Source organism: Papaver somniferum, chromosome 3 (assembly GCF_003573695.1).
Source record: "Papaver somniferum cultivar HN1 chromosome 3, ASM357369v1, whole genome shotgun sequence".
NCBI lineage: Eukaryota > Viridiplantae > Streptophyta > Magnoliopsida > Ranunculales > Papaveraceae > Papaver > Papaver somniferum.
In genome coordinates, this window is record NC_039360.1 from 39,735,667 (window position 1) to 39,755,562 (window position 19,896).

Sequence of the window (19,896 nt, forward strand, 5' to 3'; positions counted from 1 at the left end):
TATATGGTCATGACTCATCTCTTAGCGTATCTGATTCGGATTCCATCTGACTCTCACAAACGTACCAATTTCACGCTCTCGGGCCAATCTATTATACTACAATTCACCAACATTGTCGGGCCGAATGAAAGGAATGAGGACGTGTCTAAGCAAAATACAAGGTCAATCAAACCAAGCTAAGTCCCTTTCTAACCCAATGGTATGACCTTCATACATTTTGGCTCTTCTATACCTTACATCATTACCTTAATAAAAAAAAAATCAACTATACAGAATGCTCATAACCTTACCATCTTAGTCACATATCAAAACTCTTTATATGCTCACATTAGTAACTTGGAACCCTATGATTGCTCTCTCACCATCAAGGGAAAGTGCAAGCTAACCTTATACCATAAATACAGTTTGTTTAGCTCTGGAATCCTTTTCTTTAACAGGTCCCTCTCACAAGGCTTACTGGTAGTCATCAACTCCAACATAGTCATTCAAGGCATCTACTACAAGTATAAGACTTACTGGGTCATCACATGGCACTTGTACCCCTCGTCTGATTATATTTGGAATTTAGAGCATCACCAACACTGTACACAACAAAAATACAAAATCCATACTAAGCACAAATCTCTCACTCTACAGAAATTTCAAATTAAATCTGCTAGCTCTGGTACTTCTCATATGACAACTGAGTTTTTCATAACTATAATCACTATAGAAATACATACTTGTCACCTGCTTCAAAACAAAAAAGAGTACTTCCGGAGCATCATACACCTACACCTCGAATTTCAAATTAAAGTGTTGACCTCCAGTACTACTCATAACATCACTCTATCCCAAACCTACACAACCATAACCATCGCTAAAAATCAGTTCATGGCCTCTTCCTCAGGAACTAAATCTTCTGATCCAGTTGCAAACCTGGTAGATCAAATTAACTCATCTTTGAATATCCATGAAGACCTATTCTCAAAAGTCTTTATCAATGCTGAGAATACTCTTCCAAAAAAGAAAGAAGATTGGAAATGGGTCTTCATTGGCAGATATTGCAGCTAGATATCCCATGAAACTCGAACAATCTCAAGGTTCATCAACTCAAACTGGGAGCTTAGAAGAAATGCTGAAGTCAATCTTTGGAGAAAGAGAAGAAACTACTACTCAATTAAGCTTGCAACGTAGAGGATTATAAATTTTTCAGAAAAGGAGGTACTAGGGGAATCTTTGATAAACTCATAGTTCTAACAGAAGTGCCACCATCTGGACCTGATTTCATTGATGATGCCAACTTCTACAAGGTTTGGATTTGGTCTTTGGTTAAAATGATCCCAAAAACACCATCCTTGATATCAAAAACATCATTAAACTAGCTGGAATCTTTCAAGACTCAAGGAAATCCTATGACAGAGATGATGATGAAAAGAACTTGGAAGTCCTCCTAACTATTGATGTTACAAGAGATCTGAAATATGGTATTGATGCTTATGAAAACCTTACAACTTCCTATTGGTTAGAGATAGCTTATGCTCTGAATGGTATTGCTTTCTACAAAGTCTGCAGAATCCTTAACCATCCTGGACCTCTCTGTGAAGAAAAAGAATACTCAAAACACCCCTCAGCATAAGCATCCCTCAAACCTTAATAACCAATACCCCTCAACTTCAAACACACCTACCAATCCTCACACCCCCACCAACTTCACTACCAGCAACCCTCAAATTCTCATCAAAATTAGACACTACTCGGATAAAGATGTTGCTGATGAATTTTCCATCAAAATGAAAATAGCTCAAAGACATATCATACTCAAAAATAGCTGTGAAGAACTTGATGGACCTAAGGAATACATAATCTTCAAAGCTGGCCTGCACCAACCCATCAGTGGAGAAATCCCTACTACTAACTCTGAAGCTCTTGCCTCCCAAAAGAAGCACAAAAATATCATTGAGAGTAACAAGCACAAAGAGAAATTTCTGAAGAAAAATGGCATCAACATTAAAGCTGCTGCTAGAAAAATGAACTCTACAAATACTGATGGAGTGGAAACCTCTTCTACTCCTGAATACTTCTTCCCAAAAATTAATAATCAACATCAATACCCAAACCCAACTGATGTTATCCAATCTGTCCATGAAACTGTTCCCTCTTTATCTGAAATATAACACCATATTAATGAAGAATTCCGTAAACAGAAACAACTGGTATGATAAAGAAGGAAACAGGATTTCAAACTCAAGTTTGTTGATACTAACCTTCACCCTCATTTAATTGATCCAAAAAGAAAGCTCTTTCACCCAGAGGCCTCCACTGGAAACCCCCTTCTTCCCTGGAAACAAACTCAACCTTCCAAAAGAAACAATAGTCAAATGATGCAAATGGAAGAGGACCAGCTAAAATACTTGACTACCGGTATCCTTGAGGGAGAAAATCCTTTCATATCAACCCAGGTATCCATCTCTATCCTCAACTAAAGTTATCATAGTTTACATTTCCTTTGCACCAAACTTACCATTGCTATGCACTCTTTCATTACTATCAGTATAACCATACATACTTGCACTATATTAATTAGTAAATCCTATGAAGGTTACACCATCATAATTTTCACTTATCCTAATGTTTCATACTTCTGGAAATTTTATTATATATTAGCTTGGAAATGTAAAGGTCTAGGCCAACCACAAACTATTAAACAACTGAATAGTATGTTAAACAAGCATAATCCTGACATATTTTTTCTTTCTGAAACTAAACAACAAACCAGAAACCTAAAAGTTATCCTTAGCAGCATAGGAGTCACTAATTTTTGGTTTGTAAAACCTAGAGGAAAATCAAAAACTGTTGGAGGGCTTTTCTTAGCTTGGAAAACCAATCTTAATGTCATTATAGAGGACTTCTCCAATCACCACATCAGTGCTACTGTCTATCCTACAAAGGGAGAACCCTTGCTCTTCGCAGGCTACTATGGCAGCCCCTATACTACCCTAGATAAATTAAACTCCTGGAAAATGATAGAAAAAACTCATTCTCGAAATACTCTTCCCTGGTTGATAATGGGTGATATGAACTTTTTACTGCATGATCTTGAAAAATTCAGTCAACACTCTATTGATTTTAATGAAGCTAACATCTTTTTGGAGAAAATAGAAGCAGCTAATCTTACTGATCTTGGATATACTGAATGTCCCTTCACTTGGACTAACAAAAGAGTTGGTCCTCAGTTAACTGAACAAAGATTAGATAGAGGTCTTGCTACTGAAAGTTGGCTTGAATCACACCCAAATTCCACCATTTCCAACCAACCTGCCATTGGCTGTGATCATAACCCCATTCTTGTCAATACCAACCCTTCATGGAAACAAGGTCACATTTCCTTTAAATTCTTTGGTCCCTGGTTACACCACAAAGATTGCAAAGAGATCATAGCTGAATGTTGGAAGGCACATCACAAAGGCTCCCTATCCATTAAGATAGCTAGGAAGTTAAGAGATATTAAAATCAAGCTAAAGAGATGGAACAAAGAAGTCTATGGCAATATCAAGACTCAACTAGAAGAAAGCATTAATCATTTGGATTGGATTACCAAGCACAACTTCAACAACAACAGAGGTCAAGATATAAGAGAGGCCAAGAAACAAGTGGAACACTGGCAGGACATTCAAGAAAAGTTCTGGAAGACCAAAAGCAGGGACCAACTCATCAAACTTAGTGAAAAAAACACCAGCTTCTTCCATATTTCTTCTAAGAAAAGATATAGAAGAAACAAAATTGTCTCCATCCAACAAGAAAATGGTACCTGGCTCCACGATAGTAATGAAATCCATCTTTGCTTCACAAACCACTTTGCCAATATGGCTACTGCTGAACCCAATAACAATCAATCAATCCCTTATAGACCTCATACCTACAACCATCACCGCCAGTGAGAACATCAACCTTCTAAAAACCCTTGATGCTATGGAAATCAAAAACATTCTCTTCATCATTGATGGAGATAAAGCACCAGGTCCCAATGGCTTTCCACCAAACTTCTTCCAAGCAAACTGGGAGGTGGTTGGTGAAGACATCATCAGTATGGTTCAAACTTTCTTCACTTCTGGCTTCATTCTTAAAGAGATGAACTCTACTTTCATTTCTCTCATCCCTAAAACTGATAAGCCAACTACTCCTGCTCAATTCAGGCCTATATCCCTATGTAATACCACCTATAAAATTATATCCAAACTTCTTGCTCAAAGGCTCAAACCCCTTCTTCCTAAACTCATTTCTCCCTTTCAATCCGCCTTCATCCATGGGAGACAAATCTCTGACAATATTGCCACTGCACATGAAATTATTCACCATATGAACACCAGACAAGGGAAAAAAGGAGATAATGGCACCATGGGAATTAAGATTGATATGGCAAAAGCCTTTGACAGATTCAACTGGGACTTCCTTATCAAGGTGATGAAACAGATGGGCTTCAGCAATCAATGGTGTTTTGTACACCAATGCATCTCTACTACTAGCCTTGTTGTTTTTATTAATGGATCTCCTGGGAAATTCTTCAAACCTACTAGAGGGCTTAGACAAGGAGATCCTTTATCCTCATACCTCTTTCTCTTCTGCATGGAGGCTCTATCTAGATATCTAATCTCTGCTGAATCACAAGAGCTCATTCATGGAATCAAAATATGTAATAATGCTCCTGCTATCAACCATCTTCTCTTTGCTGATGACTGCATGATCTTCTGCAAAGTTAACATGACAGAATGCAACAACCTCATCAAGATATTCCAAGAATTTGGCCACTCATCTAGGCAACTAATAAATTTTTCCAAATCTGGGATCTTCTCTAGTAAAAACACTGCTCCTGAAATTGCAGATGAAATCAGTGAAGCCATGCATGTTCAAAGAATCAACAAGACTGATAAGTACTTAGGATCACCCCTCTTCACCAACATAAGCAAGATTCAAGCTTTTAAACCATGTGTGGATAAACTCAAACAGTTTGCTGGCTGGAAAACCAATCTATCTAAAGCTGGCAAAGTTACTCTCATCCAAACAGTTACTTCCACCTCCAGTATATACCAAATGAATTGCTTCAAGATCCACAAAGGAATCTTCAAAGAACTAAATGCATTTCAAAGGGACTTCTTCTGGAACAAGGAGCAAGATAAATCTAAAGGTCTATTCTATATTACTTGGGATGTTGTCAATAAACCAAAGGAGCTAGGAGGCTTGAGTTTCAAAAATATGGAATTGTTCAATATAGTTCTGCTCTCCAGAATAACATGGAGATTAGTTGAAGAGCCAAACTCTCTCTGGAGCACTACTATGAAAGCTTCTCACTACCCTAACCAAGAAGTTATCAGAATGGACATCACACTAAAAACCACTGACTCTTAGATATGGAAAGGAATTCTAGAAGATATCTCTTGCATTCAACAGAACTACATTTGGAAGATTGGAAATGGAACAAAAATACATAACTGGGAAGACAGATGGACTGAAGGCTACCATGACATCATCCAAAAACCTCCTCTTTGCCCCCTAACCTCAAAACTGTCAATCAACTTCTCAATACTCATGGAGAATGGGATACTAATCTCCTAGCTCTTTGGTTCACTCAAGACATCCAAAATTTCATTACCAATACCCACCATAACCCCAATACTGAAGATACTATTATTTGGAGCCTGACAAATATAGGGAAATTTTCTGTCAAATCCCTATATGACAAGCAGATTAATGAAAAGTATGCAAATGATGCTATAATTGCTCCCTGGATGCAGATATGGAACCTAGACACCACCCCAGCTATCTATCTTTTCATCTGGAAATGTGTTCATGGCATTCTTCCCACGAATGCCAAGACTGCTAGTATATTGCATTATATTGATCCCATATGTTCCTTCTGCAAGAATTCTTCTGAAGCTATCACTCATGTCCTACTAGCTTGTCAAGCAGCCTCTGATGTTTGGGCTCATCTTTTTGGGGGAAATCATCAACTTTTTACTAACTTCAGATCCTTTCATGATTGGTTCAATAGCTGGTTTACTCAGAACAACCCCATAGCTAGCTGGAATGACACTTTTGCTACCATCTGTTGGTTCATCTGGAAAGCTAGATGTGATCACATCTTCAGGAATATTCAACCCTCTGCTGTAGCAACCGCTTTGAAGATCACCCAGCACCTATGTACCTTCAATAGAGTGCATCACAACCCAAGCCATATCCTAAACAATGCCTACTATCAAAAGGATATCAATGATCAGAACACAAGCCCCATCAGTCTGAACAGAAACCTAAGGGGAAATTTGGCATCACTATTAGCACACATATTCTACAAGTCAACAATGAAATGGATAATAGTGATTTACAATCATATACTAACTTTGCGTTTTTGGAAATCTCCTTTACAGATCAATGCATGTGAGCAAGAAATATCAAAGGCACCACAACAGAACTCAGCAGCTCAGACAGAGCAAGCAGAGGAGCTCAACTAGCGCTGAACTGGGGGAAGGAGCTGCATCAGCAACACATTGATTATGCAGCAGAGGAAGAAGAAATTCTACAAACCATTCAACATCTTTATGAAGTCCAAGTTCAGGAAAGATTCCAAGGTGCTAACATACAAAGTACTGCCAGAAGAATAGAACCAGTTGATATGGTTTTAGGGAGATTAATCAAGAAAACGTCTCAACAAAATACTACAACAAATTTAGCTAGGATAGCTAGTCATTGTACTTCATTCCAAAACTTTAACGGGAAAGGTCCTAATCTCCAGTCTCTTTTGAATGCTTTGCAGTATCCTACAAACATTACTACTGCTACGGATAACTGCAATTTTAATACCCTTCTTTTGAACCTGATGCCAGCCTTGGCGCAGGTGATCCTTGGATGTAAACCGAGGTGGATAGCTCTTCTGAGCTCCATACTCTTTTTTCTATTAAAAAAAAGGAATGCCATAAAACCCACCAAGGCCACTCGGAATGCGATTGCCAGCTCCCGCTCTCCTTCAACGCAGAATCTCATCTCTCCACCTGTAAGACACAGTTCATGAAAATCTTTAGCATAATCCACCAACAAGCAAAATCTGATATGGATTCACCCCAATTTTTGTTTCTAATTTTGTTTGTTAGGGTTTCTTTGCGTCGTAATATTTCTTATTAGGGTTTGGTTTGGTTACAGGTAGACGAATATCTGATTTGGGTTCACCACTGCTTATCATGTTGGAGGAGGAGGATATATTTGCTGAAACAATTGAAGAAGTTGCACCACCACCGAATGTAAGCTTATCACTACTGTTTTATATTCCAGTCAATTGATCAAATCTTAGTCATGTTCTTTTTCTTGTTACCAGAGGCGGGTAAATCAATTAGACACTTATAACAACAATAGACTACAAAATCAACACTGTTTTTCTTTCTAAGTCTATGGTGTCAGTGTGATCAGTTTCATGATACTCAGCAACTACTTTTGCAGGGATTTTCACCTGAAATCAAACTGAGCCGGAGAGAGCAATTACCACTTGCAGAGCATGAATCTGATCTGGTAAGCTTCATCCCTCATTTGTTTCAAGTTAAATGTTGCGGAATCACCAATTTAGCAGATATACTTAATTTCCAACAACCTTTGCAGGGACTTCCACAGAGCATTCAGCCCCAGGAGGAAGAAGAAGAAGACGACGAAGAAGAAGAAGAAGAGAAGCTTATGGAGAAGAGTGCAAAAAGTATGAAGAAGAAAGCAAAGAGAGCACTAAGTGCGCGCTCAGATCAGTACGGGGCCACAGTCATCCTGTAATTAAGCTCCCTTTCTTAATATGTTCTTGTTTGAAATTTATGTTGTTTCGCCACCAATCTGGTGTTTGTTTCGATTCTTGATACTTTGTAACATCATTTTTTGCAGGATATCAAATATAAGCCTAAGAAATTTCCAGATGCTTATAGTGCTGATTTTAAAGCGACACAGAAAAGACTTATAAAAAGAGCTGCATTGCAGTTGGAACAATGTGACGACAATCAGTGGTATATTTCTGTGACTACAAATAAACCCTGTTCCTTCAGAATTTTGTTTGCTTTGAAAAGTTTGTTTACTACTCCTCTCTATTGAATACCGTTTTCAATGCTTTTAACAGTGAAGATGGTTCTGAAGATAGTGGCACTGATAGTGATGAAGAAATTCAGGTTCCAGCAAAACATTATTGGTTGGATATATGTTTGGGTGTATGGGGAAAGGAAGATGATGCTGATATTATATCCCAAGTGAAAGCTACAACACAACTTTTTGAAATTTTTACAAATGGTTCATATGATGTCAAGGGAGATTCTGGTTGTGGGGCTATTTTACATGACTTTCATCATAGACCAATAGTTGCCAGGTCGAAGGTGTTTTCTGTAGGGAAGTGTGTCTCACCATTTATTCTACAGTTGGAAGGGGTTGCTTTAGGGGTAAAACTTGCTATGCAGTATGACGCTTTTCCTTTCTATCTTTACTGTCCATCTGAAAGTGTTTGTTACTTTGTTGAGCAAAATTGGAGCCGCAAAGGTAAGTGTCGATGTAGTGGCATATGGGAAACTGTCGAAAATCGCTGCAAAGCTTGTTCGAAACGGCTGATGTTTCATGGAGATCACAAAGACCATGAAGCTGCTTTTGAACTCACCGAAGGTATTTTCTCAGATATTTCTAAACTTAAGAGGCGAGGTCTACCTTGGTTCTCTATGCGTGACAGTGAAAAGAATGTGGCTGCATATCATGTCGCAAGTCTTCTACAAGATAAGGACTATAAACTAAAGGAAATTGGGGAGTTGAAGGAGCTGTGGGACATAATCTATACAGAAGCCTTTGGGATCTTTTTTGAATAAGCCTTCTGTCCTATGCTCGTTTTGCCAGGACAGGATTTGAACTAGTAGACAATGTGTAATATCCAGGAGTTGCATCCACAAATCTCTTTCAGCTGCAACTTTGCAGAAAAAACTCATGTTAACAGTGAACGGAAATAGATCTTTCTCACCTGCTCTTGGTTAGCAGGTGAGTTTTTTGTTTATTTTTGGTGGTACAGTCTTTTGTACCCTTTCTTTGATCAACATATTTTCCTTTATCGGTCAAAAACAGAAAACAAATAATTACAGTGCTGAGCAAAGATTAAAAGATTATTACATTGTACATAAACAACTATGATAAAATCTTCTTATACACAGTAATAATATATATGAGAAAACTTGAAAATCTTCTCATAAACTTGATATATGAGAGACAAAAGAGAACCTATTTCCGAAACTAGAACGGCTTAAGTACATCCTATAAATATTGTTTGTTTTTCAGTCATACATGTCGATGGCACTGATCTTCCTTCGAATAATCACTTCCAAAATATTAACTAGTATACTTTTTCGTACTTCCGATTTTCAATCGAAGCAAGGTAAATGGATTTCCAATTAGACCCTCCAAAATGTCACCAGCTTGTGTGTTTGAGATTTTTGCTGGCTAGATTTTTTACCGTACCAGGTAAATTGATTGTTGAGACGTTTGACTGTGGAATATCAACTACATGAAGTGGTCACCAGAACTGTTTTCACCTGCATTACTTCTTTTCCAAAATTAAGTTGGTTGGGGTCCTTTTTGATGATCAATTTCACTTAAAGAGTTACCAGTATTAGACTGTATAGAGAATTACCTCTTCCGTTTGTTGCCTTTTAGAACAGTAGAGGATGAAGGGTTGTTGTGCCAATTCCTCTTCCTTTGATTGATAAACCAATTATTAATCTGCTTCAACTGCAAACCTGTTTCTTGGACCAGCCTTGCCTTGTCTTCCTCCTGAAAACAAGATTCAGCAACCAAAATGGTATCAAAGATTCAGGGCTAGATGACAAAAATTATGTTCTACTGGTACTAGGATAACAAAATACTTACTGTTGGATACGGCCACTTGGAATGTGACTGCCACCAAGCCTTTAAGAGAGAGGTGGTGTCTCCGGGGAGTTTTCCTGCTCTCCTTTTACGCAGAATCTCCTCTCTTATGTCCACAATTTTCTCCTTGTATCCCTTTAAGACATAAAGTTCATGGAAATCTTTAGCACAATACACCAAAAATAAATAAATTAACATCACAGACAGGGATACTAATAAAAAAATTACTGACTTACCTGTTTTAGCTCATGTTTTAGCTCTTGCCTAACACGTTCCATCAAGGATCTCTCACTCTCTGTGGGGATAAGAGGACCAAAGCCCATGTTGTCTGCACCGTCTAGACTTCCATCAAATAAATGGGTATCACTGTCGGCCTGGTCGTCATCATCATCCGACATTGTTGCACCAGTTCCTTCACCTGGAGAGACACCTGTTTATGCATAATAATTTGTTAGAAAAAATTAGGAAAATAAGGAAGTTGTTTGGATGAGAAATGATAAGATCAGAAAACCCTCTGTATGTGTGTGATCCAATGAATTGATATGTATTGAGTATTGACAAGAAATTGTATTATAATGTACAATAAGTAGACAGTGATGAGAAAATTGAAGATCAAAGATAGAATATGATGATGCGTCATGCAATAATCCCACACATTTTTCTACAGTTTTTCTTTCCTTTTAATTGAGGTGAACAGAAGGAAAACGAAGGGGGAGACGAGACACAAAAAGAACAACAGAACCCGAAGATGTCAGTATATGTCACATTTGATACATCAGTTCAGTTGTAGATGCATCAAATCCTCCTAGATCAATTGGTGAACTGTTCCCAGCAAAAAGAAAAATTCAGACTCCAATGTAATTTCCTCAGTCACGGTACATCTAACCTTCAAACAAGTATAATAGAAGAGAAACCATGGCATCAGTAGTCTTCGAAATTCTGTAACATGGGTTAGATATGAAAGAGAAACCAAGACTCTGCAGCGATTTCTCTGCTTCGGGTTCGGGTCTATGATAACCTAATGTATTTCACATTAAACCAGTTCACAGATCACTAAAAAAGATACCATGCATAAGCAAGTAATTATTATGCAGTAACTTCTACACACATGGAAAAGCTTATTCTCAAGCTTCTAAACACAATCCATCACCGAAGAAAGCCTTGAAGCGGATTATATAAAAGAATAAATATAAGTCACCTGTTAAGCTTTGGAGAGATTGCTCAAGCTGCCAGCACGCCATTACAGCTTCCATTGCATGAACACGAACATGCTGTTGCAGTTGCTCTTTAAAGGAACAGAGCAAAAGAACATAATGCGTCTGCACACCATAAAAAACTTGCTCAGGAAACAATAGAAACTCGGATTGGCTATACAAGTAAAACAAATATCTTCAGGGACTATCAAGTGACGTTAATACGTAATCACAAAGGAGTATCTAAAAATGACTTTAAGATGCATGTGTACACATTCATCATCAGTCATATTGCTAGTTATCTCTTATGTTTATCAAATGAGTGCATATGCACTTAGACTTGCAAAAGATTAGAGATACCCACTACTCAAAATAGAAAAGTGCACCCTAACAAAGAAAAGTAAATCATTTTCAGTTTGAACAACGGTGTTCAAAGGTATCTCTCTGAACTTCTATGTTGTTGTTTTTCCATTATGACCGTGGGAGGAAAATGAAATCAGGGAGAGACATCTACCCTATTTTCTCAATGATGATCTGTAACGTAAAGCATGGAACTCACTTCGTTGAGATACATATGATTAAGCTGGATTTCTCTCTCATTTCCAAAACAAAACTTTGAAGTAATAGGATTACCAAGGAAAACCTCTTTAACTCTCACATCCAACCAATACTTCTCTTCACCGTAACTTCTCCATTTTGAATTAACTCTCAACAATACTTGGGATACAAAAAGAAAATTCCATGCAAAAATAAACAACAAATTCTCATACATATTTTATGCATCCATTTCCGTGTTCTGGTAAATTTGCTCAGAACATCTTGTTTAAACACAAACTTGTGAAATCCTCTATAGGCTTCTGGACCCTTTGCCATGTTTTCTTCTGTCATATAGTTTTAAGAACACGGGGTGAACATGCTGTACTCTCTCAATCAGTTTAAGCTACTGCGATTGGCTCAAGTAAAAAAGAATCTAGGTCTTGCTTGATGGCTTAGCAATCCTTGAGTGTATGCTGGAATTAACTTATGTCTCCTGATAATTTTTCAACAAATAATTGTAAACAAAATATTACCCTAGGAGGTCCCAAAAGGTCTGGGATGGAGTTTTCCCAATGCTTGATCCATGTGCCATTGTGATGTCCTATATGTTACTCTACATAATAGTGTATATTTGACTTGGACCTATGCATTCGAAACGTAAGATATGCCATGAAAGTAAGAAAATGTTGCTAAGCATGTTACTAAGCTTAAAAAAAAAACAGAAACAGGTGAACATATTTGGCACATAATCTCTCTCAGTATAAAACTGCAACATGTTGTATAACAGCAAGCAACCTTAAAAGGATATTATTATATTATCCAAACCAATTATTAAAGATGCTTCCTAGTTGATAATTCGATTCGTTTAGTTAATAAGTGAAAGTTAGTACAGTATAAAACTGAATGGAGATACAATAATAAGAGTGAACAAGGTAGTGGGAAAAAAAAGAATCCTAAAAATTCTGAGGGTACAATAAGAGAGAACACCCGAGAATCCTAAAAAGAAATTCCCTTTCCATCTCTCAACCTACCTATCTATCTATCTATCTATCTATTGTTGTGGTTTATGTAGATCCAAGATACCGATATGCTGCATCAAATTTGGTCCTACCTATCTATATACTTATCCATCTATGAAACTGGGATGCAAAAAAAAATCCTACCATGTCTTTCCCAACACTCATTTGAATTCATTTTTATTTTCAACAGAAGCATTATTGTTACACAACTTTTTACTGCCCCAGTTTCAACCAATCTTGTTTGTCAAATCCTTGTTCATAACAGATTGAGACTAAAAGCTAACACAATAATGTTTCATTCTCCGGAATTGGCGAAACTAAGGCATTTGGTTTAGATCAATTCCTTCACTTCATATCAAGGTGTGGGGAACCGATAATTGTTCTAGTATGTATTATGCCCAACAATCCATCAAATTAAAAATCATTATTTCAGATTTTGTAAACACCAAACAGAGTATAGTAGTATTGCATACAAAAGTATAGACAGTAAAGATGCTTCCCTTTAAGCTTTGTCCCTTGAGTATTTTTCTAGTCCATACTTGAAATCAAACACAAATTTGAACCAAAATCCCCCAAATAATTAGTTTTTTAAAAAAAAAAAAATTATCTGAGCAAAATTCAGACCTCCTCAATTAAACAACTCAACTTGAAAATTGAACCAGGAAAATAATATCATAATAATGTTTTTTTCATCCCCAAATCGAAATTCCATCCGACAGAGAGAATTTTGGCCGTAATTAACTAATATAAATTCAAAAAATTCAACGATAAATTGGTTGCAAGATTTGAAGAATGCCAAAAAAAAAGTTGGAAAGAAACTACTAACCATGAACTGATCAAGTTCTTTATCATCACCAGCAGTAGCACCACCAGCAGCGGCAGCAGCACCGCCAAGTACAGAATACTTAGCAACAACATGTTGAGATTGTGCAAGTTGAGCATCAATTCTCGGCAATTGATCTACTGGTGTTGCAATGCGTAAACAAGCTACATGTGCAGATAACAATTGATCATACAAAGGATGACCTAATATATCTGCTTTATATCTTGCTGTTTGCCAACTTCCTATAGACGAAACTCCTAAACCACCACCTCCTCCTCCAACATCTCCACCACCAACACCGCCACCTCCAGTTTCACTCTCAGCTGCTAAATCTGTTCCACTATTATCATTTCTATTCATCAAATCTGTTCCAGCCATCATGGAATCACCGGAAACAACAGGTACAGAATCTACTCCAACAACACCACCACCAACATCACTTGTATTTCTTTGCAATATTGATCTCGGTAACCATTGATTCGAACCAGTTACACCAACAGGAGAATTATTACTAGAATCCGTATTATTATTATTATTTGTTGTCTGTAAATGTAAAAAACTTCCATCACCATACTGCTGCTGATTATTATTATTAGTAGTATTACTGTTACTACTACTGCTATTATTATTATTATTCTGCTGCCTCAAAATTGCATTACTCAACCAATTCGGCCCTCCTTGTTGCTGAGATTTCGGTCCTCCTCCTCCACCTCCAGTCTCAATCATCAACCGTTGAATATCTTTATGATCTCTGCTTGTATGTCTTGGTGAAGATTGATGATGATGTTGATGATGATTATGATGATGTTGTTCTGGTATATTTATACTTCTTAATACTGTTGATGTTGCTCCACCTCCTACTACTACATGTTCTTCTGCTGATGAGTATTGTTGATGTTGTAAAGCCATTTCATGTGATAGATGATTATGATTATGAAAAGAAGCCATTAATAATGATGATAAACAAGAAGAAAATGAATGAATTTTTCTTTTCTCACAACAAGTTTTTCTCCTCCTTCATAATAAAAATAAATAATCCTCTTCTTTTAGACCTTTTTTTTTTAATACAAATATTTATGAGAACGTAAGAAAGAGAGAGTTTATTTATACATAGCAGATATTTGTGTAGAGTTGAGAGAGAGATTAATAAATTATTGAGAGAATTGGAAGGAGAAGAAGAATGAGTAGACTATACAAAGAGTTTTCTCTTTTTCTTTTTCTTTTTTTATCTCTGGCAGAAAAATGAAAAAATTAAAGTAAGACAACATGAGACATACATTGCATACGTATAGGAAAAAGTGGTTTTCTGATACTACTGTCTACTGTACTGACTCTACTTTGTACAATGTTTTTTCAAATCCAACCGCCGTTTATCTCCCCACTGTCCCGTGACCGTCAACATACTATTTGGATTCTTAATTTCTACGTATTCATAGCCCAGGCTACTACCATACACGTTAGATACGAGTATAGGTGATAGACAGTTAATTCAAGGACTAGGAGTAACAAGTGGTTATAGCCATAGCTAGCTTAAACATCAGTACGATCATGACTGCCGGTCGAGTTTAATTCATACGTATCAGAAGAAAAAAAACTAAATACTTGGGGCAGGGCCGGCCCTGAGGCAATGCAGTCAAAGGCTATCTTTGGGGCATCACGATCAGGGGGCAGCAAAAAAAAAAAATTATTAGGGGAGTTTTATGTTATAGCAGAAAACTGGGGGTCTAGAAAAGAATTATAAATACAAAATATGATGCATTTTTAAAAGAACAAAGGGCATGTTATAAAGAAGGAGTTATAAGAGGGGTTAATACTAAAATATCTAAGGAGTTAACACTAAATACATAACAAGTGGGACGGATTTCACATTTTCACTTCTGAATTTTTTTTTGTTAAACTTCTCGTTCTCTCCGTCGGCTGAAAACCCCATTGCTCCAGGCTTCCAGCCTCCATGATGGTGTGATCCTTCCTATTTTTCTTCCCAACAAGTCAACAACAATTAAATCTTTACGGTAAGTTTATGAAAAACAGATTATCACTTATATTATATGATTAGTTTTCTTTTTAATCTTTTGATTTCTGCTAGAAAACCTAAATTGTATTTTTATGGCAAAAAAATTCAAAACCCCAATTAATCTTTTGATTTCTAAATACCCAACGATCATATATATATATCTTAGTTACAGGATCTAAATAATTTGTTGATTTTAAAAGAGCTACAATTTAGGCATTTAGGGTTAGGATTATTTTGAAGAAATAAATTGTGTACTGTTTTTGCTGTTTAACATATTTTTTTGCTTGTTTTGTAATATATGTATTTGATTAATTGCAGGCATGGTTCTGAAAAGAAAGCAATCTTCTGGATGTCAAAATAGGAAGAAAAAGAAAAAGAGATTGGAATCTACTAAATCTCTAGTAGGTTCTTTTGATAAGTTTTTGATTAGGAATCAACCAGCAATTGAGAATAAGAGCGATGAGGATAATGCTACAGATGATAATGGTAAGAATGAGGGGAATGGGGATGATGGTGCTGCTGATAATGGTTTAAATGAGGGGAATGGGGATGATGGTGCTGCTGATAATAGTATGAATGAGGGGAATGGAGATGATGGTGTTGCTGATAATGGTATGAATGAGGGCAATGAGAATGAGGGTGATGCTGATAATAGTGTAAATGAGGGAAATGTGAATGATGGTGGTGTTGAGAATGGTATGAATGATATCAATGAGAATGACAGAAGGGGGGATAATGTCAACAAGACGGTAGGAACGAATGAAGTTGGTAATTATTGTGAAGAGTTAAGCCATATAGATATGTTTGATCCGGCTAATTGGAATACAATTGATAAAAAGCTTGTTGATTTTTTGGTAGAGAAGGGTCCAGTGAGAATTGATAATATCAAGTTCCCTAGAGATTCCAAGGGCGATCATTTCTCTAGCACTTATTACTTTCGGAGAATGAACAATTTTGAGAAACAAGAAAGGAGATGGCTAGTGTATTCGACATCTTTGGATAAGGTATTCTGTTTTTGTTGTAAATTGTTTAAGAAGAGGGAAACTAATTATCAGTTGTGTGAAAGTGGGTTCAATGATTGTAATAACCTAAGTGGAAGACTTAGTACTCATGAAAACAGTGGAGAACATGTTGTTTGTATGTTTAATTGGCTTGAGTTGGAATTACGATTGAGAAAGGAAAAAAACATTGATAAGAGAATACAAGAACAGATCAATAGAGAGAAGATACATTATAAAGATGTTTTGGAGAGGATGGTGGACGGCATCTTGTTCCTAGCGAAGAATGGTTTAGCATTTCGTGGGGATAGTGAGAAAATTTATACAAAAAATAATGGAAACTTCTTAAGTTTCATAGAGGTACTTGCAAAATATGATCCCGTGTTAAAGTATCACTTGGAGAGTATCAAAAAGAATGAAATGCGGTATCATTATCTTATCCACAAAATTCAGAATGAACTGATTTCAATGCTTGCTGATGAGACGCGAAAGATTATTCTGAAAAAAATCCACGAGGCGAAATACTTCTCAATTATTCTTGATTGTACTCCGGATGTTTCTCGCAGGGAACAAATGTCCATTATAATCAGATGCGTAGATGTTTCAACATCAAGAATTGAGGAATATTTTCTTGGGTTTTTGAAAGTTGAAGATAAAACAGGAGAAGGTTTGTTTTTTGAACTTCAAGAAGCATTGATAAACCTTGGATTAAATATTGATGATATAAGAGGGCAGGGATATGACAATGGAGCAAATATGAAAGGAAAACACAAAGGTGTACAAGCAAGACTACTCGAGATTAATCCAAGAGCATTCTACACACCGTGTGCTTGTCATAGTCTAAATCTAATACTTTGTGATATGGATAAGTCATGTCCTAAAGGATTGTCTTTTTTTGGATCCATACAACGTATTTATACGTTATTCTCGGCTTCTACTAATCGATGGGATTTGTTCAAAGAAGAGATTGGAGAGAAAGGTTTGACTCTTAAACCATTATGCGATACTAGGTGGGAAAGCCGTGTAGCAAGTATCAAAGCGATAAGATACCAAGATCCTGAAATACGCAAAGCTTTAGAGAAGTTGCGAGATTCATCTTCTATTTCTCAAGAAGTCAGCACAGCCGAGAGCCTAGTAAGTTTTGATATGCATAATTTTGAATTTTATGTTAGCTTGACAATCTGGTATAAACTTTTATTTGTTGTTAATACCGTGAGTATATCTTTGCAATCTGAAAATATGGATATTGGTGTTTCTATAGAAAAAACAAAAGGTCTAATTGTTTTTTTTAAAGAGTATAGAAAAGATGGGTTCCAAAAGGCAATGGAAGAAGCGAAGGAGATTGCAGATGGTATGAATATTGAACCTACATTTCGTGAAGTTCGCACCACTCGTACTTGCGAACCAATATCAGGTGAGGAATTTTTTAGAAGACCTTACTTTTTATATATAATGGACAGTGCTATATCATCATTCAAGGCCAGGTTTGAACAGTTTCGAATATATGAAAAAATATTTGGTTTTCTGTTTGACTCGAACAAGTTAAGAACTATGAGTGAGAATGAATTGATGAGGTCATGTCTCGCACTTGAAGGTTATTTGAAGCATGGTACATCTAGAGATATTGATGGCAGGGAGTTATATTTGGAATTGTTAGTCATGAGAGTTGCATTATCTAAGGCTTATAGCAAACCAATGGAGGTTTTACAATTTTTACTAAGAATGGATGGTTGCTACCCAAATGCGTGGATTGCTTATAGGATACTGCTCACAATTCCGGTAACAGTTGCATCGGCAGAAAGAAGTTTTTCTAAGCTAAAGTTGATTTTATCGTATCTTCGATCAACTATGTCAGAAGAGAGATTAATTGGATTGTCTATGCTGGCAATTGAAACAGATATGGTTATGCAAGTTGATTTTAAAGTTATACTTAATGATTTTGCATCTAGAAATGTAAGAAAAATCAACTTTCAATAGATGTTATTTGTATGATTATCTGAACCCTTTACTTTTATTGTTTTCTGAACTATAATTTGCTTGACATATTTACATGATGAGAATGATATACTTATGGAAAGGTTTGTCTAGTAAACATATATATGTACAGACTTATATGGAAGGGGGCAACATTTTTTTGGTTTTTTTTGGGACAGCAAAATGTTAGGGCCGGCCCTGACTTGGGGAAAAGAAATGATTTTTTCTCGGGACTTTTACATGTAAGAGATAATCCAACAGTTCGCAACTTGGCCCGTACATGTAGAGTCGGTAATGAGTATGTGACTGGCTATAGGCAGTTAATCAAGTTTTTTGAAACTTGGTATAGGCGGTAGTCATAAATACGGTCGACGTTGGTCTGAACGTACACGAGAAATCCATGAAAATTGAAAAATTAGCAGAAAAATTAAAATTGCGTCGCTTCCCGCGTATCCACACACTGACAAAAGGAGGACCTAATCTTTTTTTCCGGAAGACACGCGGCGGATAAATCTACAGCCGGACCACAAGGGGGCGGGGACCACGTATGAAGTTAGCACGCGAATTGGATTGGCGTATCATAACCATATATACACGTGTAAATAAAGCATCTAAGAGTGTTCCGGGGGACCATTGACTTTATCGCTACCATTGTCTGTGGCGCCGCCGGCTTAATCACGCTCATATCTTGCAGAATTATTTTTTCTTTTAATTATTTGTTGTGGTCCCAAAATGTAAAGGAGAAAGAAAGCAGAAGGCAGGACCACGATGCACACTATTTATCATAGGGAAGGTTTTTGTGTGGTGACCATTTGATCACTGTACAGATTACTCGTGGCTACTACGGTACTACCATTTTTTTGTAGAATGGTCCCCTTTCTAATCTCTGCCGTCAGTCCGACGGCATTTTACGGTTTACTCGTGTCAAGCAAGATACAAAACTAACAAAGGCTGACTGATTTTACTTTTTTTTATCGCAGTCTTTTGTAACTGGAAAAGTTACCCTGCTGCCTGCCGGTGTATGTTCATCAAAAAGAACATGGCACAAGAAGAACATGGCAGAAGCACGAGTTCACCTTGTGGTAAAATTAATTTTTAACTCGTGAACCAGCTTGAATCTTTGAGTCTTTTGACTATAAGTTTGAATGGTCATCTTACCAAGTACAAAATAAGTTGAATAACTAATAATGTGGCTCAATCAAGAAGTGACATTTGAGTTGATAGGACGGCCGTGTAAGTTCTGTCTATCCACTAGTCAAGTGTTTTGCCCTGTAATGTATAAGACATGGTATGACTTACCAAAGTCGGAAGGACAATGAGAAGTGAAGAAACAAGCTCCCTCATCAGTTCTGTCGATTTGGCCGCATAGCACGGCGACAATGTCGACAATATCAAGAGCTTTGTGGAGAGGTAGAGATTACAAGTGCATGAGACGATTTATGCTAGTTTT

General features: G+C 36.9%; 4 protein-coding genes across 7 annotated transcripts; 3 read left to right on the forward strand and 1 right to left on the reverse strand.

Moving 5' to 3' along the window:
* Positions 1–6,956: 6,956 nt before the first annotated feature.
* Positions 6,957–9,313, forward strand: LOC113355932. Its single transcript, XM_026598917.1, has 6 exons — positions 6,957–7,024; positions 7,171–7,268; positions 7,465–7,533; positions 7,621–7,778; positions 7,888–8,006; positions 8,117–9,313. The coding sequence occupies exons 2-5, from the start codon at positions 7,209–7,211 to the stop codon at positions 7,961–7,963; spliced, it is 363 nt and encodes a 120-aa protein (XP_026454702.1). The 5' UTR covers positions 6,957–7,024; positions 7,171–7,208; the 3' UTR covers positions 7,964–8,006; positions 8,117–9,313.
* Positions 9,120–14,624, reverse strand: LOC113355930 (homeobox protein knotted-1-like 11). 3 transcript variants are annotated; one of them, XM_026598914.1, is made up of 6 exons: positions 13,464–14,624; positions 11,087–11,207; positions 10,125–10,318; positions 9,892–10,023; positions 9,656–9,795; positions 9,120–9,568 (listed from the first exon to the last, which is right to left on the reverse strand). In XM_026598914.1, exons 1-6 carry the CDS (start codon positions 14,406–14,408, stop codon positions 9,526–9,528), a joined length of 1,575 nt encoding a protein of 524 aa, XP_026454699.1. In that variant the 5' UTR covers positions 14,409–14,624; the 3' UTR covers positions 9,120–9,525. The 3 variants fall into 3 exon arrangements, with proteins under 3 accessions (XP_026454699.1, XP_026454701.1, XP_026454700.1); XM_026598916.1 differs by having other exon boundaries at positions 9,120–9,557; positions 13,464–14,623; XM_026598915.1 differs by having other exon boundaries at positions 9,120–9,565; positions 13,464–14,621.
* Positions 14,625–15,377: 753 nt separating this feature from the next.
* LOC113359328 (zinc finger MYM-type protein 1-like) lies at positions 15,378–17,751 on the forward strand. The gene is made up of 3 exons (XM_026602983.1): positions 15,378–15,472; positions 15,793–17,606; positions 17,734–17,751. The coding sequence occupies exons 2-3, from the start codon at positions 15,795–15,797 to the stop codon at positions 17,749–17,751; spliced, it is 1,830 nt and encodes a 609-aa protein (XP_026458768.1). The 5' UTR covers positions 15,378–15,472; positions 15,793–15,794.
* LOC113361170 lies at positions 17,079–18,486 on the forward strand. 2 transcript variants are annotated; one of them, XM_026604505.1, is made up of 3 exons: positions 17,079–17,606; positions 17,767–17,886; positions 18,067–18,486. In XM_026604505.1, exons 2-3 carry the CDS (start codon positions 17,796–17,798, stop codon positions 18,447–18,449), a joined length of 474 nt encoding a protein of 157 aa, XP_026460290.1. In that variant the 5' UTR covers positions 17,079–17,606; positions 17,767–17,795; the 3' UTR covers positions 18,450–18,486. The 2 variants fall into 2 exon arrangements, with proteins under 2 accessions (XP_026460290.1, XP_026460291.1); XM_026604506.1 differs by having other exon boundaries at positions 17,774–17,886.
* Positions 18,487–19,896: the final 1,410 nt, after the last annotated feature.